The sequence below is a fragment of the Zalophus californianus genome, chromosome 4, assembly GCF_009762305.2.
Source record: "Zalophus californianus isolate mZalCal1 chromosome 4, mZalCal1.pri.v2, whole genome shotgun sequence".
NCBI lineage: Eukaryota > Metazoa > Chordata > Mammalia > Carnivora > Otariidae > Zalophus > Zalophus californianus.
The window spans coordinates 143,787,585-143,811,492 of NC_045598.1; the positions used below are offsets into that span (position 1 = coordinate 143,787,585).

Consider the following 23,908-nt stretch of genomic DNA (forward strand, 5'->3'; position numbering starts at 1 on the left):
TTACTAGTTAAAAAATAGAAAAAGTATAAGAAAATAAATAGTTTATATAGATTTCACATTTCTAACATTTTAGTCACTTTTCTTATAAAATGACAGTAGAAAAAATGTGTTAGCAACAGAAATAACTTTCATAATGGGTATATCAAGACAAAAATTTGTCTTAGCCCCAAATTTTCTATCTCATATTTTCTAGTGTAAATTGTTTTGCTTTGTCTGTTTGTCTCAGAAACCAATCATAGCATCCTTTTCTAGAATATTAGAAAAGTCCTTACTGAGTACCAGAAGCACACTGTAATAATAGTATGAATATTTTAATATGGCTAACATTAGTTAATTTGATTAAATTTTTAAGGAACAAACTATTATCAATGCTCTCTTTCAAATTTAGTAAACATGGAAGTTACAGCTGACCAGGAAAATACAAAAAATATATAAAAATATTTAAAAAGACTAGGATCTCAAATGTGAAGATCAGTATAAAAATCCTGAAAATTATATTGGAAAACATAATCCAGCAGCACTTAAGGAATAAGGCAAATAAGGAATCAACCAAAAAGTTGATTCATTCTAGGAATTCAATGGGAACTAGCTCAATATATTTTTTAAGAAAGCCATTAGTATATTTTACTAAAATATAGATCAAGGTAGAAACAATCTGTGTTCATGGCAGCTAAAACGCCTTTGAGGAAATTCTGACACAAATTCCTAATAAAATGAGAATAGATGAAGTGTTCTATAATATGATAAAGTGATCTAGATCTCAAAAAATGTTAGCTATGTTCTTTTTTTTTTAAGATTTTATTTATTTGATGGAGAGAGGCACAGCGAAAGAGGGAACACAAGCAGAGGGGGAGGGGGAGTGGGAGAGGAGGAAGCAGCCTCCTGCCAAGCAGGGAGCCTGATGCTGGGCTCCATCCCAGGACCCCGGGATCATGACCCCAGCCAAAGGCAGACACCCAACAACTGAGCCACCCAGGCACCCCTAAGTTAGCTATGTTCTTAATAGTAAGTAAGAAAAGAATTATTGTTAAAGTGATGAGCTTACTAACATTTTTATTTATTTACTCTGAAGGTTTTTATTTAAATTCCAGTTAACATACAGCATAATCTTAGTTTCAGGTGTGCAATTTAGTGATTCAACACCTACATACAACACTCGGTGTAACATTTTTAAATAAAATAAGTAGTAAGCATGAACTTGTAAAAGAGGGAGGTAAAATCATCATTATTTACTTATTATATTATTTATACTTGAATATTTGTGAAGTCAATGAGAAAACTATGAGGAATCATGGAATTTAGTGAAACTACTGATGGCAAACTTAATATTTAAATTTTATTTTATAAAAGCTATTTATAAAATTTGAAAGAAGAAGAGATTATATATATAATAGCAACCAAAAATATGATCTAGAAATACACTAAATAATACATATATAAAAGTCAACTGAGTTACATAAAATAATAAATGAGGCAAGACTTATTCTTCAATAGGAAAATAGATTACTGCAAAGATGACTTTTTTCACTAAATTTGTTAGCCTAATGTAAACATAATAAAAAACAGCAGCAGGAATACTTTTTAAAGTTGATTATGTTGATACTAATATCTACATACAAAATTAAATAAGCAAACTTTAAAAATGCTTTTAAAATACTGAGAGAATGTAATATAAATCAAATATTTTATTTGGTAGGCAGAATAATTGAAGGACTAAGGAAGAAAACATGGCAATTTAGTATGGCAAATTTAATATGGCAGTTTAGTATAATATAGAGGTGTTATTTCAAGAGAGTAGGGAAAAAGTTTATTAAATATCTGATTGTTAGACAAGTAGTGAACAGAAACAAATACATTTCAGGTGGATTAAAAACCTATGTAAGCAATGATGTCATAACATTGCTATAAGAAAACAACAGCAAATTCTAACGTTTGGTGGAGGAAGTCCTTCAGAACATGACAAAAGAAAAAGGTAAACGACATAAATTGGAATATTAATCTCTGAGTAGTAAAAATTCAAGTATTCTAAATGGCAAAATGCTCCATAAATATTAATATATAAATATAAGGCTTATAAAGTTGCTGTACACATGAGAAATAAATCATTTTAATATAAAACTGGCTGTTACCAATAGTTGTAAAATCTTAAGTGGGATGGGTGGGGGGGAAGAGAATGAAGAAAAAGGGAATAAAAAATTCTTGGCAGGTTCTCATTCACTGACCATGTAAGAGTTGCACTATAAGAAGCAAGAACCTCTCCACTTCCTCTCCGCCATCTGCTCGGCAGCCACGAAGCAGCAACCATGCATGAGTGCATCTCCATACATGTTGGCCAGGCTGTTGTCCATATTGGCAGTGCCTGCTGGGAGCTCTAGTGCCTGGAGCACGGCATCCGGCCCGATGGTCAGATGCCAAGTAACAAGACCTTTGGGGGAGATGACTCTTTCAACACCTTCTTCAGTGAGATGGGTGCTGGCAAGCAAGTGCCCAGGGCAGTGCTTGTAGACCTGGAACCCACAGTCATTGATGAAGTTTGCACAGGCAACTTCTGGCAGCTCTTCCACCCGGAGCAGCTCATCACAGGCAAGGAAAATACTGCCAATAACTATGCCCAAGGGCACGACACCATTGGTAAGGAAATCATTAACCTGGTGTTGGACCAAATTCACAAACTGGCCCATCAGGGCACAGGTCTTCAGGGCTTCTTGGTTTTCCACAACTTTGGAGGGGGAACTGGTTCCGGGTTCACCAACCTACTGATAGAACATCTCTCTGTTGATTGTGGCAAGATGTCCAAGCTGGAGTTCCCCATTTACCGAAGCACCCCCCCTCTCCCAGTTTCCACAGCTGTAGTTTAGCCCTGCAACTCCATCCTCACTACCTACAACACCCTGGAGCACTCTGATTGTGCCTTCATGGTAGACAATGAGGCCATCTATGATATCTGTTGTAGAAACCTTGATACTGAACGCCCAACCTACAATAACCTAAATAGGTTGATAGATCAAATTGTGTCATCAATCACTGCTTCCCTCAGATTTGATGGAGCTCTGAATGTTGATCTGAGAGAATTCCAGACAAACCCGGTGCCTTGTCCCTGCATCTACTTTCCTGCTCCTGTCATCTCTGCTGGCAAAGCTGACCATGAACAGCTTTTGGTAGCTGAAATCACCAATGAATGCTTTAAGCCAGCTAACTAGATGGTGAAATATGACCCTTGCCATGGGAAATACATGGCTTGCTACCTGTTGTACTGTGGTGACTTGGTTCCCAAAGATGTCAGTGCTGCCATTGCCACCATTAAGACCAAGCATGCCATCCAGTTTGTGGACTGGTACCCCACTGGCTTCAAAGTTGGCATTCATTTCCAGCCTGTGGTACCTGGTGGAGACCTGGCCAAAGTACAGTGAGCTCCTTGCATGCTGAGCAACATCACAGCCATTGCTGAGGCCTGGGCTTCACTGGACCACAAGTTTGACCTGATGTATGCCAACCATGCCTTTGTTCACTGGTATGTGGCTGAGAGCACAGAGGAAGGAGAGTTTTTTGAGAAGGATTATGAGGAGGTTGGTGTGGATTCTGTTGAAGAAGAGGGTGAAGAAGGAGAGGAGTACTAAAGCTAAAAATGTCACAAAGGTGCTACTTTTACAGGATAGCATATTCTGTTTTAAACATTGAGAAGTTGTGCTCTGATCCATTGATTTGTATATAATAGTGTATACTTTCATATAAAATCACTGACCTATGCTTTAAAACACAACACTTTGTAGGGCATCTGGGTGGCTCAGTCAGTTGGGTGGCCAACTTTTTATTTTGGTTCTGGTCATGATCTCAGGGTCCTGGGATCAAGTCCACTTTCTGGATCCACCCTCCACGAGGAGCCTGCTTGAGGATTCTCTCTGTCCTTCTCCATATGCCCCATCCCCTGCTCACATACTCTTTCTCTGTATATCGAAAATAAATAAATAATTCTTAAAAAAAAAAAAACAAGAAACAAAAACACAATGCTTTGTTACAGACCCAAGATGTCCATTTCTCTGATGGGTCTGAATAAAGTATTCCCAGTCTTAAATAAAAAATTTAAAAAAAGACAGTTTGTATGAGGTAATAAAAATAATTCAACTTCACTCATAATTTGAAAATTCGATTTTAATTAGAACTTTCTACCTATCCCACTGACAAAAATTGAAAATTTGAATACATAAGATTCTCTAGGAAGTTAGAAAGCAAGAATCTTATACATTTTAGGTGGGCATATCAGCTGGTACGGTATGTTTCAAGACTAAATTGTCAAAGTCTATGAAAAATAAAAATATTTATGCTAGCAAATTCTATTGCTAAAATTTATACTACCAATAAACGTGCACTTGTTAATTTAAAGATATATATTGCACATTTTTTTGCAATGGGAAATGAATTAGTGCCCTTCAGGAAAGAGCTGGTTAAATAAATTATGGAACATTCATTCAATGGGAAGCTACCACCAATATAAAGAATTAAGCAAATCATATATGCAGATGTATATAGATGTTCAAGATATACTGAAAAGTGAAAAAGTGCCAGAATGTGTGCAGATTGATTTCAGTGGTATATAATTATATACTAAATCATATCCATATATAATTATGTAGCTATGGAAATACTGATTAATTTAAATTTATAATTCTATAAATAAATATTATGTAGTATAATATACATTAAAGAGCATCACTGGAGGAGAATAATCACTTGGGTTTGAATTCTGGCTATCCTAATTATTATTTGTGAGATGTTGAACAAGTCATGTAAATTTGTGCCTTATTTTTCTCCTTTGTAAATAGGGATAATAACAGTACTTATCTTCGAGGACTGTTATTCAGAGTTTTCTGTTGTGATTTGTCTGTCTTGAGGTATATTAATTTTATTGATCTCAAAGAATCAGCTTTGGGTGTTTATTGATTTTCTATATTTTGCTATTTTCCCTTTCATTGATTTCTACTTCTATCTTTATTACTTTTTTTCTGCTTATGTTGAGTTTAATACACTACTATAGTATCAAGATAGAAACTGAGATTGTTGACTTAAGAACTTTTTCCTTCGTTAATATAGCCATTTAATGCTATTCCCTCTATGTACTGCTTTAAATGTACTGCACAAATGTTGGTTATTAGTCTTTGTTTTCATTCCACTCAAAACACTTTGTAATTTTCCTTTTGATTTCTTCTTAACCCATAGTTTATCTGGAAATATGTTATAAAGCTTCCAAGTATTTTTTCCAGTTAATGATTTTAAATTTTAATTCTATTTTTGTCAAAGAACATATTTTATGTGATGTGAATTCCTTAAAGTTTGTTAAGACTTGTTTTATGGTCCATAACATGGTCTATATGGTAAGTGTTCCATGTGCACTTATAAGCAACATGTATTCTGATATTATTGGGTGGAAAATTCACTTTAATCAAATGCGGACTGTTTTTGGCTGTTATTTTGCAAATACTCACTCCTTTTTGGGGGTACCCCCATTTACATGTTGGGTTGATGGAACTTGTCCTCTATTTCACTATTGCTTTGTCCTCTGTGTGTGTGTTCATTTGATTCTTTTTTCCCCCCCTTATGTTCTATTTTGGATTGTTTCTATTACCATGTCTTCATTTTATTAATATTTTTTCTGCACTGTTTAATCTACTACAAATCATATCCATTGCATTTTTCATATCAGTCATTTTAGTTCTCATCTCTAGAAATTAGATTTACATCTTTTGTAGCAACATGAAAATTGCACTTTTTCTCAACAGAAAAGGGAGAGAGAGAGGAAGTTAACATAATTTTACCTACATTTAATTCTAATACTTTAATCAACAAATGTTGATTAGTTACAAAATAATATTGCTCTGTGAGAAAGAAATTAACTGAAAATTGTAGAGTTTGAAAATAATAGAGACAGGATTAACCAATCAGGAAAAAGATTCTATGTATCTTAAAAAGGTTTTTATTTTATTATAAAAACATTTTATAAATACTTGTATTTTGATAAAGGTAATGTGCATGAGCCTGCATAACTTATTTTGATGTCCTTTCAGTGAATTATGTCTTTTTTATTTTAGAAATGAATTATGTATTTTTATTTTAAAAATAAATTTTTTAAAAAATATTTATGTCCTCCAGCTTGAAAGCTTCTTAGAATAGTAACACATTCCAAAATCAAGTCCAGATTTCACACCATATGAACAAAATATATTGAATGCTCGCTTTTTACATTATATGACATTGTGAAGATGTTCTTTTAACTCCAAAAGAGAAAAAAACAAAATTTATTTGGAACCCCAATAAACATTTAATCCCCCTATAATACTGTTTCATTGTTCATTATTTGCCTCATCTAGGTAACTATATTTCAGGCTTTTTGAAAACATGATTAATAGTGTTTTGTGCCTGAAAAGAGGTACATGCTAATTGTTTAATTAAATTTAATTTCACTGTTTTTTTTATTGCTGCATTTGCATTTTTTGATAAGGTCAATAAGATCAAGTCCTCAAACTTGGAAAAATAACATATTTTCAACAATTCTAAAAATTTAACTAAAAATATTTCTGAGACATTTCTCAGTTGTCTCTGTAAACACATCTGGTGTGATTATAATTCTGGAGTTTCAATAGAGAAAAATTACTTTGTCAAAATTAAAATTATGTGCCATCTCCCTTAGGTCAATGATTGATTAACAATATTTCAAAAACTGAAAGAATTTTTGTTGATAAGAAATTTTGTGTGTGTTTGTGTGTGTGTGTGTATTACTCAGGCTATGTTTAATGGAGAAATAATGAAAAAAATATTAGTAACTCAAATCTTAGCACCAATTTATTTTTTTATTGTGGTAAAAAAACACAAAACACAGACTTACATGACTTCAAAGTGTACAATATTTTTAACTATATGCACAGTGTTGTACAGCAGATCCCTAGAGCTGCCTTATATGGGATAGCTGTTTTTACTTGCTGCTTTCAAAATTCTCTCTTTGTGATTTTTGACAGTTTTATTATGATTTGTCTGTGTGTATGTTTTCTTCTAGTTGGCGTGAATTAAGCTTCTTGACTTTATATATTTATTTTTTCTCAAATTTGCGAAGTTTTTAACCATTATTCCCTCACATAGTGTCTCTGCCCCTTTTTCTTTTCATCTCCTTTTGGGACTCCTATAATATGCATGTTCTATTTAACGCCGTCCTACAAGTCCTTCAGGTTCTCTTCATTCTTTTCTATTATTTTCTTTTAGCTCCTGTGCCTCAGTAATTTCAAAAATCCTATCTTGAAATTTGCTGACTTTTTTTGTTGTCTGGCCAAGAGCTAAAAAGTCCCTCCAGTGAATTTTTCAATTCATTTCTATTTCAATTCATTTATTTTATTCTTTAATTCTAGAATTTCAGTTTGATTGTTCTTCATTGTTTCTATCTCTGGTGATATTCTCATTTTGTTCATACATCATTTTCCTGATTTCATTTAATTGCTTATCTGTGCTCTCTTTTAATTCATTGAACATCTCTATGACTTTTTTTTTTTAATTCTATGTCTGGTAATTCATGTCTCCATTTCTTTAGGGTCAGTTTCTTGTGATTTAATTTGTCCTTTTGAATGGTTCGTATTCCCCTGCTTCTTTGTACATTTTGTTATCTTCTGTTGGGACTTTGGAAATTTAAAAAAAATCAATCACTTCTCCAGTGTTTGTGCTATGGTCTTTGCACACGGTGGTTTTTCTTCAGTCAGCCCAGCTAGATATTCTAGGGATCTTTCAAGCCTTTCTGGGGATGTATTCTCTCTGAGTTTTTATGTATAATCTCCTTATTGAAGAAGTTTGCAAAGTTCTACTAATGAACACTACCTAGTATCTGTCTGTGGTACTGTAGACTCTGGTACATGTTGAACATTTTTGTTTTCAGTGGACCTCAACCTGACACCCCTTTCCCATCAGTACTTAAATGCAGGCAAGATAGAAATCAGCTGGGCAGCTTCCAAAAAGTCAGAACACTGTATGTACATTCCACTCCTTTCTCTACCCAGAGAGAATTTGGGTGTTAGTGGTTTCTTCTTAATCATGCCACGACATGACTAGGAGGGGCCTGGTGAGAAAGTGACATGAATTTTCCTACCAGATTTTATGTGGTTGGTTTTATGCTTGCCTACAGTGTGGGAACTTCTTAATTGGTTTCTGGATTTCTCACAAAGACAATTAGTTGTGAAATGTTAACTCCACTTCTCTGAGGGGAAAACAGGTCTGAGGCTCCCTCTACCATCTTACTAGCTTTTACTTTCTGAAATATTTATGTATGTTATATCTTATCCTTTGTCAGGTAATTCATATATTTCCATTTTTTCAGGGTTGATTTCTGAAGATTTATTTTGTCCCTTCGCTTGGGCTATTATCCAAATTTGTACATTTGAAAAAAACATCCACCCCTCCTGGTTTTTATGAACTATAATTATACAGGGAAAAACCTTTACCAATCACCAGTCTAGCTAGAGAATCTGGGGCCCTCTCAAACCTTTTCTGTGGATATGTCTTCTCTGGATTTGTGTGTGTAGATTCCCAATTAGAGGAATTTTCTGGTTAGTTTTTTTTTTTTCAGGAACTCATAATCTCTTGTACTCTCTGGTATCTTCTGCTGTATGGTGGGTCCTCTGAAGCAGTAACATGCCACCCAGTTCTTTTTTGTTCTTAGCAGCCCCCATATATTTAGAGGATGCCAGATCCCACCCATGATCCAAGAGAAATGGGGCAGAAGCCAACCCATCAAGTAGCCTAACAGAACAGCAAGCAGAACGCTGAATGATGTACAATTCTCTTTCCCTGTGAGGGAAAGCTACCAAGCTATATTGGCCTCTGTCGGCTGTACCATGAGTTTTCTGGAGAAGCAGCATGCTGTACAGCTCTTATTTGTTCTCAGTGGCCCCCAGACATCTACTTATGAAAATAATATATATACTCAGTGTATACATTTTGGGAAAACAAAATATTATAAAGCATATGTAACTTCTAATTATGCTCTCATGGGATTATTAAACTTTTCCTATATTTTTTCCAGGATATTAGTTCAAAAGTAAATAATATATATTTGGTCAAAGTTGAGTACTATAAAGTTAATGGAACTCTTTTTCACTGGCCCTTATAAAATGAACATATTCCAAGTCAATAGCAGTTTTAAGAATTCTGAATTTTAGTTGAAGCATAATATATTCTATGATTTATTATAATTTATTTAAACATTTCTCTGTTGATTATCATTTAAGTTGCATAAAATATTACATTCTCAGTTTTGAATACTTAATGCCCAAGTAGCTGACTAGTTACCTGATTATTTCCTTAGGAAAAATTCTTAGAAGTATTTCATCAATGTGTATAATTATGTCACTCTTGACATATGCTCTAAGTTTACTTGTAATAAAAGTTCTAACAACTTTTTCACATCCTTGGCTTAGGTTTTTATTAGGGTGTTAGCTTATATAAGACACTAACATGCAGAAGAATGGTTTGTAGTATATAACAGGAAGTACCATGCATCAGTCGGGAAAGACTAGTATTTTATTTTAAATAAAGAGTGTTAAAAAAGAAAGCAATTTGCACATGTGGGGAAAAAGATATTTAATTAGATATCATTTGTCATTAGTGGAAAATGGGTTAGTCATTAAGTTAAATCCATAAATGGATTAGTCTTTAAGTTAAAAAGAGAGATAACAATAGGAAAACTATGGGTATACAATTTACATTGAATGTTCAGTGTATAGAAGTAACGAGATTAAAAGGAAAACAATAGTTTCTGAATAACAAATAAGTATTATAAAAATGATTAATATAAAAGTAGTATACAAAATCTTATAGTAAAAGCATTAATATTCCACTTTCAAAAATGCAAATGGGATTTATCATATCTTTTTAAAATTGTTTTGAAAAAATACTAAAATATTAAAAGCAACCATTTTCACGTGTTTTTCGAGTCAGAATATTGTGCACAGAAATGAAGGCTAGATCATTAGTAGGTATATTAAAGTGTACTTTTGCATAAATAGAGAGTGATTGAACTAATTTGAGTATAAATAACCAATGTTCTGAAAGCATATAATAAAATAAATCTCTTTACTTGAACAGCTTACCTACACTAGTCCAGATTACATTAACATATACCAAGTGGAATATCTCCTGAATCAAAATTAATTAATGTGAAATTAATGAAATAAATCATTATCTTGAATAATGAATAAATTTAATTATCATGTATACTAGATGTAAATTATGAATGCATCATACTATCGATGTACTTCCTTGGGCCAGTCCATTTAGTATGTGATTATTCATCTCTGAAATAATTCTGCTTAAGTAATTGAAATGAAATCAATGTAGGATGGTTAGGTAGTGTCAGAATGAAGTAACTAATCAGGGTATCATTGTTAAATGGGCAATTACCATGATTAAATAGAATTTATGATTAAAATATATGATTGTCAGGTGAAAACTTAGAAACTTTTATTTTTCTACATAAATATGAAAATAATTTTCTTCTATTAAATTAGTGCTATTTATAAAGCACTCTCTCTTGCAGATTAGGTTAGATTATCTCTTTAATCCCCTAGGTAACTCTGTGAGATAAGATTATTTTTGCCATTATGACTGAAAATTGGATTTTGATTCCCAAATGTCAGGCTAAATACAGTGGTTACTTTCAGAACACACAATATCCCACTGAAATGAAATATATACCTACTTCTGTATTTAACTGACCATATGTGTATACATATATACATCTGATATATATATATATATATATATCATCCCTCTCCATATTTATATATGAGATATATATCAAGATTAATCACAGTGCTAGGGGAAAAATGGTATCAGTGAAATCAGAAATATTTTTGAAAGATGATAATCATACAGTTCCTGTGTTATTTAAAATGTTTCCTTTTAAATATTTCTATTTGCTTGGCATCAAGTTAGTGATTGGTAATGCCACTGAAATTCTTTGATGATCAACACTTCTTGCACAGAAGGAAGTCCTCTGTGGATCTTCCATCTGATCCCCATTTACTCAGTACTACTTTTTCTTGTGGGATAAACTTCTTGAGTATAAAAATTATTATGCTTTATTCTGACTGTGACAGTGTAATTGTAATTGATTGGGTCAAATGTCAGTCTTTTCCTCAAAACTCTTCTTTTATTACATCAACGAGAGTCAGTTTCCTTTTCTTAAATCAATATATCATAGTTTGTACAAGAAACAGTAACTAATTTTGCAAAATAATGGGAAACATCACTTAAAATATCATAAAAAATTTAAGTATCCAGAAATGAATTCAGAAAGTTGTAAACCCCTTATAAAGAAGACTTAGGGAATAGAAATTAGATTGGAATATTATAAACATTCAATTTCACCTAAACTAACATATGAATTGAATAGAATGCTAACGAAAATCTTGACAGAATATCTTATGAGACTTGAAGCCCATCGGTATCAGTAAAAGTCTGGCAGTAAATAGACAGCATATTACATGGGTTTGATGGAAGAGAGTTTAAGGAAGGGACTATTTACAAAGGTGAGGGTAAGGTTAACAAAAAGTACCAAAAGATGGTGAAGCACCCAAGGACATATATAGTAGAAAACCACTACCATTTCTAAGTCTGAGGGGGAAAGACTAGAAAGAAATTATCAGTATCTGACTGCATTTATAGGTATAAGTGCTTTGCTGTAGCAGTCGGTGAACTTGGGACAGGTGTTCAGCCTCTGCTACACAGTAGTCTATCAGGGAGGCAGATGGGGGAATAAGTACCTCAAATTCCCTTTTCTACAGCCACCTTCATTTGCTTCCCATTGGCCAAATTCAAACAAAAACTGAGGGATGAGGGAGACTGGTTGATGAGTTATATGAAGATTGGCATTCTAGGGCAAACAACGGAGTAGAGAAAGTTAGAGAGTGGGTTTGCAGGGACAAAAAAAATATTCAGCATCATAATTTTATCTGAAAGAACAAACACAATATGTTCCAAGAAAATTTTGGTAAAATTTCAATAGGAAAACTTATCTCATAGTACTCAAAACAGTCTAATGTTAAAATAATTTAAAAAGTGTTGGAGAACAGGATCACAATTATCAGAAAAACTTTCATAATTTTATTATCAATTTATACATGATAGCAGGAACTTTTCAAATCAATTAGGATAGGATGGAATTTTCATCAATTGTTTTGGGACTTTTATCCATTTGAGATAAAAATTCTCATCTCATACATCATTCAAATTATAAATAATATGAGACATTTAAATTAAAAAATCTTACAAATTTATTGAAACAAAATAAGGAATTATTAGTAATCATTGTCACTCTCAGTGTCTAGTTTATCAAGAGAATTTTAACAGGTTTGATTACATACAAAATAGTAAAAATTATGTGGTAAACTTATAAATAAATGAAGTCATTCTTATGAAACTGAAGTAAATATTTGCAATGTATATAATAATGAAGATTAAATAACCATACTCTGTGAAGAATTACTACAAATAAATAAGAAAAGACAGAAAGCCCAGTATTAAAAATGTACAGTATATATGACCAAAAATTCATTAAAAATATACAAATAGTAAATACATAAATAAATCCAACCCTCAGTAAATATCAAGGACATAACAACTAAAATAATTAGAATTCATTTTCAAATTTATCAAAAATCTATCAAAATTTACCATTAGATGCTATATGAAAAATTTAATTAATTTTTTGTAGTTTCAAGTTTTTATTTAAATTACAGTTAGCTAACATATAGTGTATTATTAGTTTCAGGAGTAGAATTTAGTGATTCATCATTTACATATAACATCCAGTGCTCATCACAACAAATGCCTCCTTAATGCCCATCACCTATTTAGCCCATCCCCATCCACCTCCCTTCCAGTAACCCTCAATTTGTCCTCAATAGTTAAGAGTCTGTTTTACAGTTTGCTTCTCTCTCTCTTTTCCCCCCTATGTTTATCTGTTTTGTTTCTTAAATTCCACAAATGAGTGAAATCATGGTATTTGTCCTTCTCTGACTGACTGACTTCACTTAGCATAATATACTCTAACTCCATCCACATGATTGCAAATGACAAGAGTTCATTCTTTTTGATGGCTGAGTTTGTAAGTAATTTTTTCTAAACAGCATTTCATATCACAAATAACTACTCTTTCTGTGCAGTTATTGTTTCATAGTTCATTGATCATTATATTATATTATATTATAATTATATATATTATATTATATATACACACCACATCTTCTTTATTTATTCATCAGTCAGTGGACATTTGGGCTCTTTCCATAATTTGATGATTGTTGATAATGCTGCTATAAACGTCAGGGTGCACGTGCCCCTTCTTTTCACTATGTCTATATCTTTGGGGTAAATACCTAGTAGTGCATTTGCTGGGTCATAGGGTAGCTCCCTATTCTTTCTTTTTTTTTTTAAGATATTTTTTATTTATTTATTTGACAGAAGAGGTAGAGAGCACAAGTAGGCAGAGCGGCAGGCAGAGGGAAAGGGAGAAGCAGGCTCTTTGCCAAGCAGGGAGCCCGATGCGGGGCTCGATCCCAGGACCCTGGGATCATGACCTGAGCCAAAGGCAGCTGCTTAACCAACTGAGCCACCCAGGTAGCTCTATTCTTAACATCTTGAGGACCCTCCATACTGTTTTCCAGAGTCGTTGCACCAGTTTGCATTCTCACCAACAGTGTAAGGAGGTTCCCTTTTCTCCACATCCTTGCCAACACCTACTGTTTCCTCTGTTGTTAATTTTAGCTATTTTGACAGGTGTGAGGTGGTATCTCATAGTAGTTTTGATTTGTATTTCCCTGATAATGTGATGTTGAGCATCTTTTCATCTGTTAGCTGAAAATTTAATTTATAGAAAATTTTGCACCTATCTATAGATGTTCATAAAGGAAATTTATTATAACATATTTTTAACTAGCAAAACTTGGAACCATTTAAAAGCTTAACTTTAGAAAAATAATTACATTCCCCTAAATTATAGTACCTCTACACCATGGAGTCTTAAAAATAGTGTTTATCTACACATAAAGAAGTGGAAAGTTCAATAGAAAATATTGACAAGCATAAAAGAAGAAATAATTTAAAAGGGAAATCACACCACAGAACAATATAAATGACATGATGCATTTATTTTAAAGTATGTGTGTTAAGTTGATGAAACAATCTTAACATATAGCAAGATAGAATTCAATGAAAATATTGCGGTAAACAAATAAGGCATTTTATGTTGATAATAGAAATGAAAGAAAGAAGTGTGACTTTTAGGAACATGTACACACCAAAGAGTCTCAAACTATATAAAGAAACAACTGATAGGCTTATAGGAAGAAACAAGTATCATAAGCATTGTAGTTAATTATTTATATACAGTCCTCTCAGGAACTGATAGAGCAAATAAATTAAAATTGGGGACAACTAGAAACTGAACATTACAAATAAAGAATTCAAGCCATTAGATATATGTAGAACTCCATATCCAAGAGCAACTTTCCCCCTCCATATTAAGACATAAGCAATATTTACAAAAATACATTGCGTATAGTGTTCACATAGTGTCAAGAGCAAAACTAAACCTTAGAATTGATTTTAAAAGGACAGCAAAGGACAGTCCTAAGTGTTTGGAAAGTTACATATTATTGTACTCCACTGATTAAAAGCTATTAAGAAAAACTTTCAACCGTATAGCAAAATCACTTTACTTCAAAATATATGAAATGTAGTTGAAGCTGTAGGTAAAAGAAATGTGTGGTGTTGAATACATCAGAAATCAAGAAAAAAGAAAATGAATGATCTAGGCATTTGAAACCAGAAGTTTGGAAAAAGAAAGCAAGACTAAATAAATAAAATTTTAAAAAATAATAAAATAAGTGTGCAGAGATCAATGAACTATGAAACAATAACTGCACAGAAATAGTAGTTATTTGTGATATGAAATGCTGTTTAGAAAAAATTACTTACAAAAAAATAAACCCTGTTACAAGCAAATGAAATATAATAAAGACACAATAAAGATTTAAGGATAATAAAGTGTTATAAACAAGTTCATTCTAATGATTTAAAAAATCAGATGGAAAAAATACACTTCTATAAAATATAAAATATCAAAAGAAAGAGAAGCATGAATTAGAAAACTTGAAAAGGCCAAAAGTCATTTTAAAATGGGATTTTTTAATAATCAGGATAACACACAATCAGCTGGTCTAATTCTCCCAAACTTATAAGAAAAATTTCTATCTTATACAAGTCCTTCCAGAAATCATCTTTGTATTATTTACTATTTCCTGTATAATCATTTTATGTTCTGTACCTCCAGAGTTTGAGGTATTTGGAAGTCTATATCTATAGTTTTGAATTTATGCTGACTCTTGCTATTTAGTGATATTTAGTTAAAGCCCAGATATGTGGAAATATCTGGAAAACTTGAGGATCAAAATTTAGTATAATAATAGCAAATTCATATGTAGCATTTTCTTCCTGGTAGACACAGCTAAATGTATGTTGTATATTTATTAAAGTAATCCTTAAGCGTGAGAGGAATCAAATCTAATATTATGAAGCAGTGCCCCAAATTCAAATGAAATGACAAAACCAAATGTGTAATTCTGAAAACACCAAGCTCATTAAAGCCTAAGTAACAAAAGCAGCAGTATTAACCAAAGCACAGTATAACTGGTGCTTGAACATTAATCCTTTTAAAAGATCATAAAAAGACAGGACATATGTGAGGAAAGAATATGGAATTCCATGAAATATCATATACACACACTTCCCCTATACATGTACATGTGTATGTATATATATTCAAACCTCTATATATGTCTATATAGAACCCTGTCTGTCATCTATCATCTAACTATCTATCATCTAGCTATCTATCTACCTATCATCTATCTACTTACTAAGAAAGAATAGAAAAGTATAGAGAATTCGAAGTTGGAGCTGGTGAGAGTTTAAATTGGTGCAGCCACTATGGAAAACAGTATGAGGGCTCCTCAAAAAATTAAAACCTCAAAAAAACAACTATTATATGATGCAGCAATTCCATTTCTGGGTATTTACCCAAAGGAAATGAAAACACTAATTCTAAAAGATACATGCATCCCTGTGTTTACTGGAGCATTATTTACAATGGCCAAGATATGGAAACAACTCAAATGTCCATTGATAGACAAAGAAGATATGTTTTATATATATATATAATGGAATTATTACCTAGCAATTAAAAAAGAATGCAGTGTTGTCATTTGCACCAACATGAGTGGAACTTAAGGATGTTATACTAAGCAAACTTAGAGGACAGAAATACTGTATGATTTTGTTTATATGTGGAATTGAAAGAATGAAAGAACAAACAAAACAAAACTCATAGATACAGAGAATAGATTGGTGGTTTCCAGAGGAGAGAGGGGTTTGGGAATGGGCTATTTGGGTGAAGGGGACCAGAAAGCACAAACTTCCAGTTATGAAATAAATAAGTCATGGGGATTAAATGTAAAGTATGGTGACTATAGTCAATAATGTATTATAAATTTGAAAGTTGCTAAGGGAGTAATACTTAAAAGTTCTCATCACAAGGAAAATGATTTGTAACTTTATGTGTTGATAGATAGTAACTAAAGTTATTGTGGTGATCATTTTGCCAGGTATGCAAATGTTGAATCATTACTTTGTATACCTGAAACTAATATAATGTTGTATGCCCCTTATACTTCAAGAAAAAAATAGCAGTCCATATTACTATTCTATATCATTCTTTTTCCAGTAGCCTAGTTTTACAAGGAAAACTGGTATCCCTTCAGTTAATGCATATCTTGCTTGAAGTTGTATCAGTCTTATAGATCCTCAGATACACTTCTGCTCCAAAACTGTTTTGGCCTGTGAGGCAAATGGGATGGGGTTTATCTTAATTAACAAGATGTCCTTTAACCATCTTTCTAATCACTAGTTTCCATTTAAACTGTCCCAGGCCTGATACTAATAGCCAGTAAGGAATTATACTTCTTATCATGACTCTGATCTGAAAATTGGAATAAAATAGTTTTATTGCACTTGTGACTACTTTCTAGCATATAATAAACAATGGAAATAAAAAGAACAATGCCTAATATTTAGTTTCTGTAAATCCTTCTGATATTTACCTTAAGATAAAATCAAGTTTGTTCTTTTCATAATGGTCTAATGATTTCCAGTTTTAAAATATATGTCTGAATTTTTTATGAGGAGCTTCAAAACCTAGTTTTTTTCCATTTTAAAAGAAAATTGATTTTATTAACATTCTTGAATACAAAATCTTGAAAATTAGGATATTAAGAGGCTTTAAATTTGTCATCAGATTAAAAATATATTAATCAGATTAGTGATAAAAAGTTTTAAATTTAGTTTGTAAACACAAAGGCATTTTCACTACATTCTTTTTCTAGTAGATCTTTGATTTTTGCCCTTCCTGTCATCCATTTCTTCCTTTACATTTTCCTAAAATTCAAATAGTATTTTTTTAACATTTATGACAAATGGAACTTGTATCTGACTTTCATTTTAGTTAAGATAATTTACTCCAGTAATTCTCAAACTTATATTTAAAGAGGGGAGCTCTTGGGCACCTGGGTGGTTCAGTGGTTAAGCGTCTGCCTCGGCTCAGGTCATGATCTCAGGGTCCTGGGATAGAGCCCTGCATTGGGCTCTCTGCTCCGTGGGGAGCCTGCTTCTCCCTCTCCCACTCCCCCTGTTTGTGTTCCTTCTCTAGCTGTGGCTCTTTCTATCAAATAAATTAAAAAAAAAAATCTTTAAAGAGGGGAGCTTTTTTTGGTCAGTCATTATAAATAATACAAATCTATAATTTTACATGTATACATATATATTCTCAGAATTTTCCAAATATTCTGGAAATGTATGCAATAAAAATATTAACAATGGTTATCTTTATGTATATATATATTTTATGAGTATATATATTATACATGCATCATATTTTATATATTTATACATATGTATGTATATGTATATAAGATACATGTATTTATGTATTCTTGTGTATTTTCTCATTTTTTATGAGCAAAATAATTGTAATAACAGAAGCAATATAGGTATTTAAAGTAATACTTAAAATAATACTCTGCTGGACTTTGGTATTAGCATGTTTACTTACAGAGATTTTGGTTTTGTTTACTCTTTTCTTTGAAGTGGTGATTATAGGTTGAATCTCTCTTTGTGTTTCTTCCTTTCCACTCCCTTCTCAATGTATATTGTTTTGGGCTTAAGGGTGGGGAGACCTATCAACTGTGACAGTATAACCAACAAAACTCTGGTCAAAAGGGGTCAAAAGACACTATTAGGGTCTTCCTTTATTTTTATTCATATTTGCAAGAACCAGTTTCATCAGGATGCTTATATAGGAGAAATCCAAGCCACAATTCTAGGGCTGATGTATGCTACTACATCTCAGTGCAGAAAGTTCTTTCTCCACTTAAACCCTTGTTTTCTGTCCATCACTAAGAGTTGATAGGCTATCTTAAATGACCTAAGACTTTACAGGTGCACTATATGTCTCTGAATATTTTCTACCTCTTTCTTCTCCCCTCTTTTAAGATTTAATTCTGTGCCTCTGGAATCCTAGTAAAATTCCAAACTTGTTAATCTACATTTTCTTATGCGGTAGTGTATCCACTCATATGGATGGATCTCATGTTGGGTGGAGGAATATCAGTCCTAAGCAATCATAAACATATGTCCCCCATTCTCTCCAGAGGGGATTCTCGCAAAACCTATTTTTTAAATACAAATCAACTTTAATTCCTTAACATCAATGAATATGACCTTTAAATAATAATAAAATTTAATCTATATAGTTCATGACTAAATCTTTCATTTAATATTGTGTTATAATCCTTCGGATTTGTCTATGTTGTCATTTTCTATGCAACCCAAGAGGAATGAGTATAGAGATGACAATATTAATCATGACATCACTGATGTAAGTTCTTTGTAATGGGAAGCAGAATCAGAGGCCAAATAGGTAAAACTGGGAAACACAATGGGGGGAGGGGGTGTTAAGTCTTTACAGGTAATTCGTATGACTCTTTTTCTAGTCAAAATATGGTGACTAACATAACATAATAAAATTAAATTAAATTAAAAAAATAAAACCCAAATTTCAAAATAAAACATTTAAAAAAGTAATATTTACAATTTCTTACTTAAGTGATGATACACATTTTTTGTAATGTTATTAAATTCAAACTACTTGATGAAAATGGTTTTTCTATATTGTCTTCATTAAGATAAAAATTTGCTATGATTATTATAAAGACCATAAACAATTACTCAGGTAGCAAATATCCCCTCTATGGAATGAGACTGCCTCATAGATTTTGCGGCAGTGGTTCAGCTTTTTCATTGTTGCCTTGCCTTCAACACGAAGAGAAATTTCTATGGTCTTTATCCTTTTGATATTAGGTATGCTTCTCTATGATCTATATAGGGCTTGACTTTCAAGAAAAAATTTACAGTAGTGCAGCTCTGAACATTTAAAATAATGGTCTTCTTTAGTGTCTATTTAAGTGCATCCTTTTCTTACAACAATTACCAAGAGGCTCTATGCCTCCCTTTATATCCTATTGATTGGCTAAAAAAAGTAAAACGGTTATATGATAGTCTCTATTATCATATAACATTTTCTCTACTATCATATAACCTTTTGATAGAAAGATACTCTTTGCTTTTCGGAGTATGATCTATGAGAAAATTTCTTCTTGTCTATACAATTTACACATAATTTTACAGACATACTTTACTTTGATGTCTTAAGATAAATTTATAGTATCAGTGTTTGGCTGTAACAAATACAATATAAGACAGTAGAAGTGTTACCATAAATTTTTATTTAAGCAAAATAAATGATTGGTGATAGAATAACCTTTTAATGTTTTAATTATAAACTTCGAGCTCTGAATATTACATAAGGAAAGGGAGATAGCATATTCTTATAAACATGTCAGCAAAATAATTGAAATGTCACTTGATTTATCTTAAAGTATTTTCCATTGTATGTTGGTGTTCATTTTTTTGCTTATGGTAAATTATATTTACCAATTGCCACCTTGTTCTTTTTTAACCCTAATTTTTAAAGAGCTATGCTATTCTCTAGCTTATTTTTCAATAACATCAATATTTTTTCTCATGTTGATATATACTCTTCTACACTATGAAATAAATGCTTTTGAATAATTAAAATTTTTTTTAATTGTCTACTTTACAAAATCACAGGAAAGATACACATACATCTTTATATTTATCTTATCATTTTTGTGTTTGGGTTTTTAGGAAAAATATTGATATGTTTTAGAATGAACAAAGCTGAAATTCAATTTGAAATAGTAATTTTAATTTATGTAAATCCAATTTATTTTATTATTTAAATTATATTATGTTGATAATTTAATGTTATATAGATCAGATGTTTTTTATTTACATTGCTTTTTAATCCATTGATAGTTATAAAGGTATTATCCAGTTCACCTTCAAGTATATCTTGGCCTTAGGGTGGCTTTACAAATTTGAGAAAATAATAATGACAATAATATGATTTGTTATGTAATATTATGTGTCAAACCTTATGATAAGCACTTTATATACAATTAATTACCATGTGTCAAGTATAGAACAATGACCCCCAATTTTGCCATTTTAAAGTTGAAAAACTTGAAGCTCAGAGAAGTTCTATAATCTATCTGAGGTCACTTACAAAGTGACAGAGTAGAGTTTTAAACCAGGCCAGTATGGCTTCAAAGTCCTTGCTTTAACCACGGCTGTATTTAGTAGAGTGCCAGGCCTGGCTCAAGTCACAGCCCCCAGAAAGTCAAAAGCTAAATATTCAGGGATTTTGTGAGCTGGTTGTTAAGACACTAGCAATTTGAAATTAGCCATGGCAGGAATATTTATACCATAAATGTCAGCAAATGCTACAAATTGGGCCTTGCCCCACTCTTTCATGTCCTCCGCCTGACAGTTTACTAGCATACCATTGCCTTTACAGCCAAAGTCTTGTCAACATTTACCTATATTTTAGGTTACAAATATAAATAACAGATGCAAATTTTTTATCATTTGCTGAGTACTACATATAAACTGCCAGCCATTAAAAAATTTGCCATTAATAGTTCCTGAATTAAATATGTCATCTTTTATTGTGATATCTAAAATAATTTTTTGTTGAGAAGAATGTGTAAAATGATGAATTATCTTTTTTATTTTCAGTGATAGTGGAAAGTGGAAAGATAATTTCTTTTGTGGCTTATATTAATTCTGGATATTGTGACATTTATAGAAATATTGTAGGACTTACAAAACTACAATCAAAAAAAGTGGTAAGTTTTAAACTTATGTATTCTCTTTAATCATAATTGAATCTAGCCTAATTATTGAACATTTATTTGTCTCCTTTTGTGAAATTTCTGTTCAATTTTTTGACTATTTTTTGTTATTTCTTTTCCTTTTACTGAGTTGTAAGATACAGGAATGTAGAATACGTTGTATTTTGAATTGTGAGACATAGGAATGACCAATAAGCACATTAGAGTTGTTTAATATCTTTATTCCTCAGAGAAATGTAAATTAAAACCACAACAAGGTACCACTTTAAGAATACCAGATTGGTTAAAATGCACTTTACATTTGACCCAGAAATTCCACTTTATTTACTCAAGAGAAATAAAAATATACATTACAAAAAGACTCACATGAATCCTCATAAGCCAAAAACTATAAGTAATCCAAACGTCCGTTGACAGTTAGATGGATGGAAGCCTTTATATTCTTACAATGGAATGCCATACTTCAATAAAGAGAAGTAATGCATACAAGAATATGGATGAATCTCAAAGCATTAGGCTGGGCAAAAACATCAAACCCAGTCTATTTGATTCCAGTTTTATAAGGTTCTAGAACAGGTAAAACACTAATTCAGTGATAGAAAAGTTAGAACTAATCCTTTTTTCGATTGGTCATGCAGTCTTCAATGGCATTTAATATAATATGTAAACTCAGTTGAATTCTGCTACACAAATTATATTTAGTGTGAAGATCTGCCATTTATATAAGTGGCAATTCTTCAAGTTAGATACTGGCTTTTGACCCCAGGATATTTAGTAAAGTCTTCCACCTCTTCCAAGTTCATGTCATCACCTACTTGGAGAGCTACACTTTCTTAAATCATACGGCTCATCAACTCATCCCCATTTTGATGCTGTTGAGATCTCCGTGAAAAGATAATTTGGAATTTCGACTTTTTCTCCACAATCATGCACACTGAAAACCTGGTAAGCCCTTTTCCACTGTTTCTAATTTGGACCTAAATTGCTAGTTCCCTGAGTCAAACTCACTTTCCATGTTTCTGTATTATTTAAACAAGGTCTTGATGGAATTCCATCTGTGGCCATTAATTCCATCAATTCTGATCATAGCCCTTTGTGCTTATTTTCTCATTCTCTGTTAGTGCAACAAATGTGCCTTGCAACTGGGGCTGAGGTAATAAATGATAGCTCAGAAAACATACAAAGTTAAGCTATATTTACAAAATGCTATCCTTGGACCTTGAAAAATGGAATGAACTCAATGTTTCCTAAACATTGGTGGATTAAAAATTTAATTTGCAGGTCACTAAATGACAGTACTTTTAATTACTTTAGAAATGTTGAAATTGTCTATCAATTTACTATTGTTCTAATATAATTTAAATACGTGTGTACATAACTGTTTTCTCTGACTTGAATACAATTGCAATTTATTTTAAATACCATACACCAAAATGATTTCTGAACAGTGAATTTCTTATAATAATAGTATTTATCCATTGAATGAAAGTGGTTTCACTGAACATCAATTATCTGTATCTCTTACAGAAAAAAATTCAAAAACTTGTTTATATGGGTAGACTTCAGGAGAAGGAGTCCTTTGGTGAAATTAGCGTTCTTCTTCAAGTTCCTTTCACATGCACAATAGTTACTGGAAAAGAGGTTGAGATGGCAATCATTGAAGATAAGGACCTATTTGGTAAATACATACATGTCTTTTATACCGTTTTATTTGATGAGTTTTTGACAAATGTAGATATATTTCATAGAAAGAGACGGACACTCAAGTAAGTGTAGGTGTATATATATGTTATTTACAGAAACAATGTATCTATAGATAGTCCCCTTTAACACTCCATATTCTGTCTGATTTAATTGTGCTATTTTTAGAATGTATTAATATTTCAAAACACTGATTTGAAATTAATAAAATCTCTAGTTCCCAAGTTATCATTAATAGCATCATTCCTTCCTTTTATGGCGTATCTCTTGGTTTTTCATATATACAATTATTGCTTCTATGTTTCTGGTTCAGGTCAAGAGTGTGCTATCTTCCAATGTACAATCTAGATCAAGTGTATATGAAGAATCGTGGCTTGTAGCATTTAAGCCTTTACTTGAAATTCTAGCATTCTAGTAGTATTAAAAGAATAGTCATGCAGCCACCTGTTTGGTCCTCCAAACATTATACTCAAATAAGAAATGCAATTGAGTATGAAGGATAAATGAATAGGGTTTAATAAATGATGACATAACAGGACATTAAAGAAAATAGTTTTTTGTATAATAAAACTAAGAATATCAAACATTAGATAAAGGATAAAAGAGGAAAAACTCATGGAAATGAACATGGGTGAGAAATTTGCTTTAAATAAACTAAATTACAAACATTCCCAGGCTGCCTGGGTGGCTCAGTTGGTTAAGCGTCTGCCTTTGGCTCAGGTCATGATCCCAGGGTCCTGGGATTGAGCCCCTTGTCAGGCTCCCTGCTCAGCAGGGGAGTCTGCTTATCC

The 23,908-nt window shown here is 32.1% G+C and overlaps 1 protein-coding gene across 3 annotated transcripts in view; it reads left to right on the plus strand.

Moving 5' to 3' along the window:
* Nucleotides 1-23,908, plus strand: part of CNBD1 (cyclic nucleotide binding domain containing 1) — a 433,866-nt gene that overhangs the window by 317,493 nt on the left and 92,465 nt on the right. For all 3 annotated transcript variants that reach the window (XM_027571402.1, XM_027571412.1, XM_027571422.1), the window contains 2 exons: nucleotides 21,301-21,410; nucleotides 22,944-23,094. In XM_027571402.1, coding sequence (XP_027427203.1) covers nucleotides 21,301-21,410; nucleotides 22,944-23,094 — 261 coding nt within the window. The remainder of the gene's footprint in view (nucleotides 1-21,300; nucleotides 21,411-22,943; nucleotides 23,095-23,908) is intronic.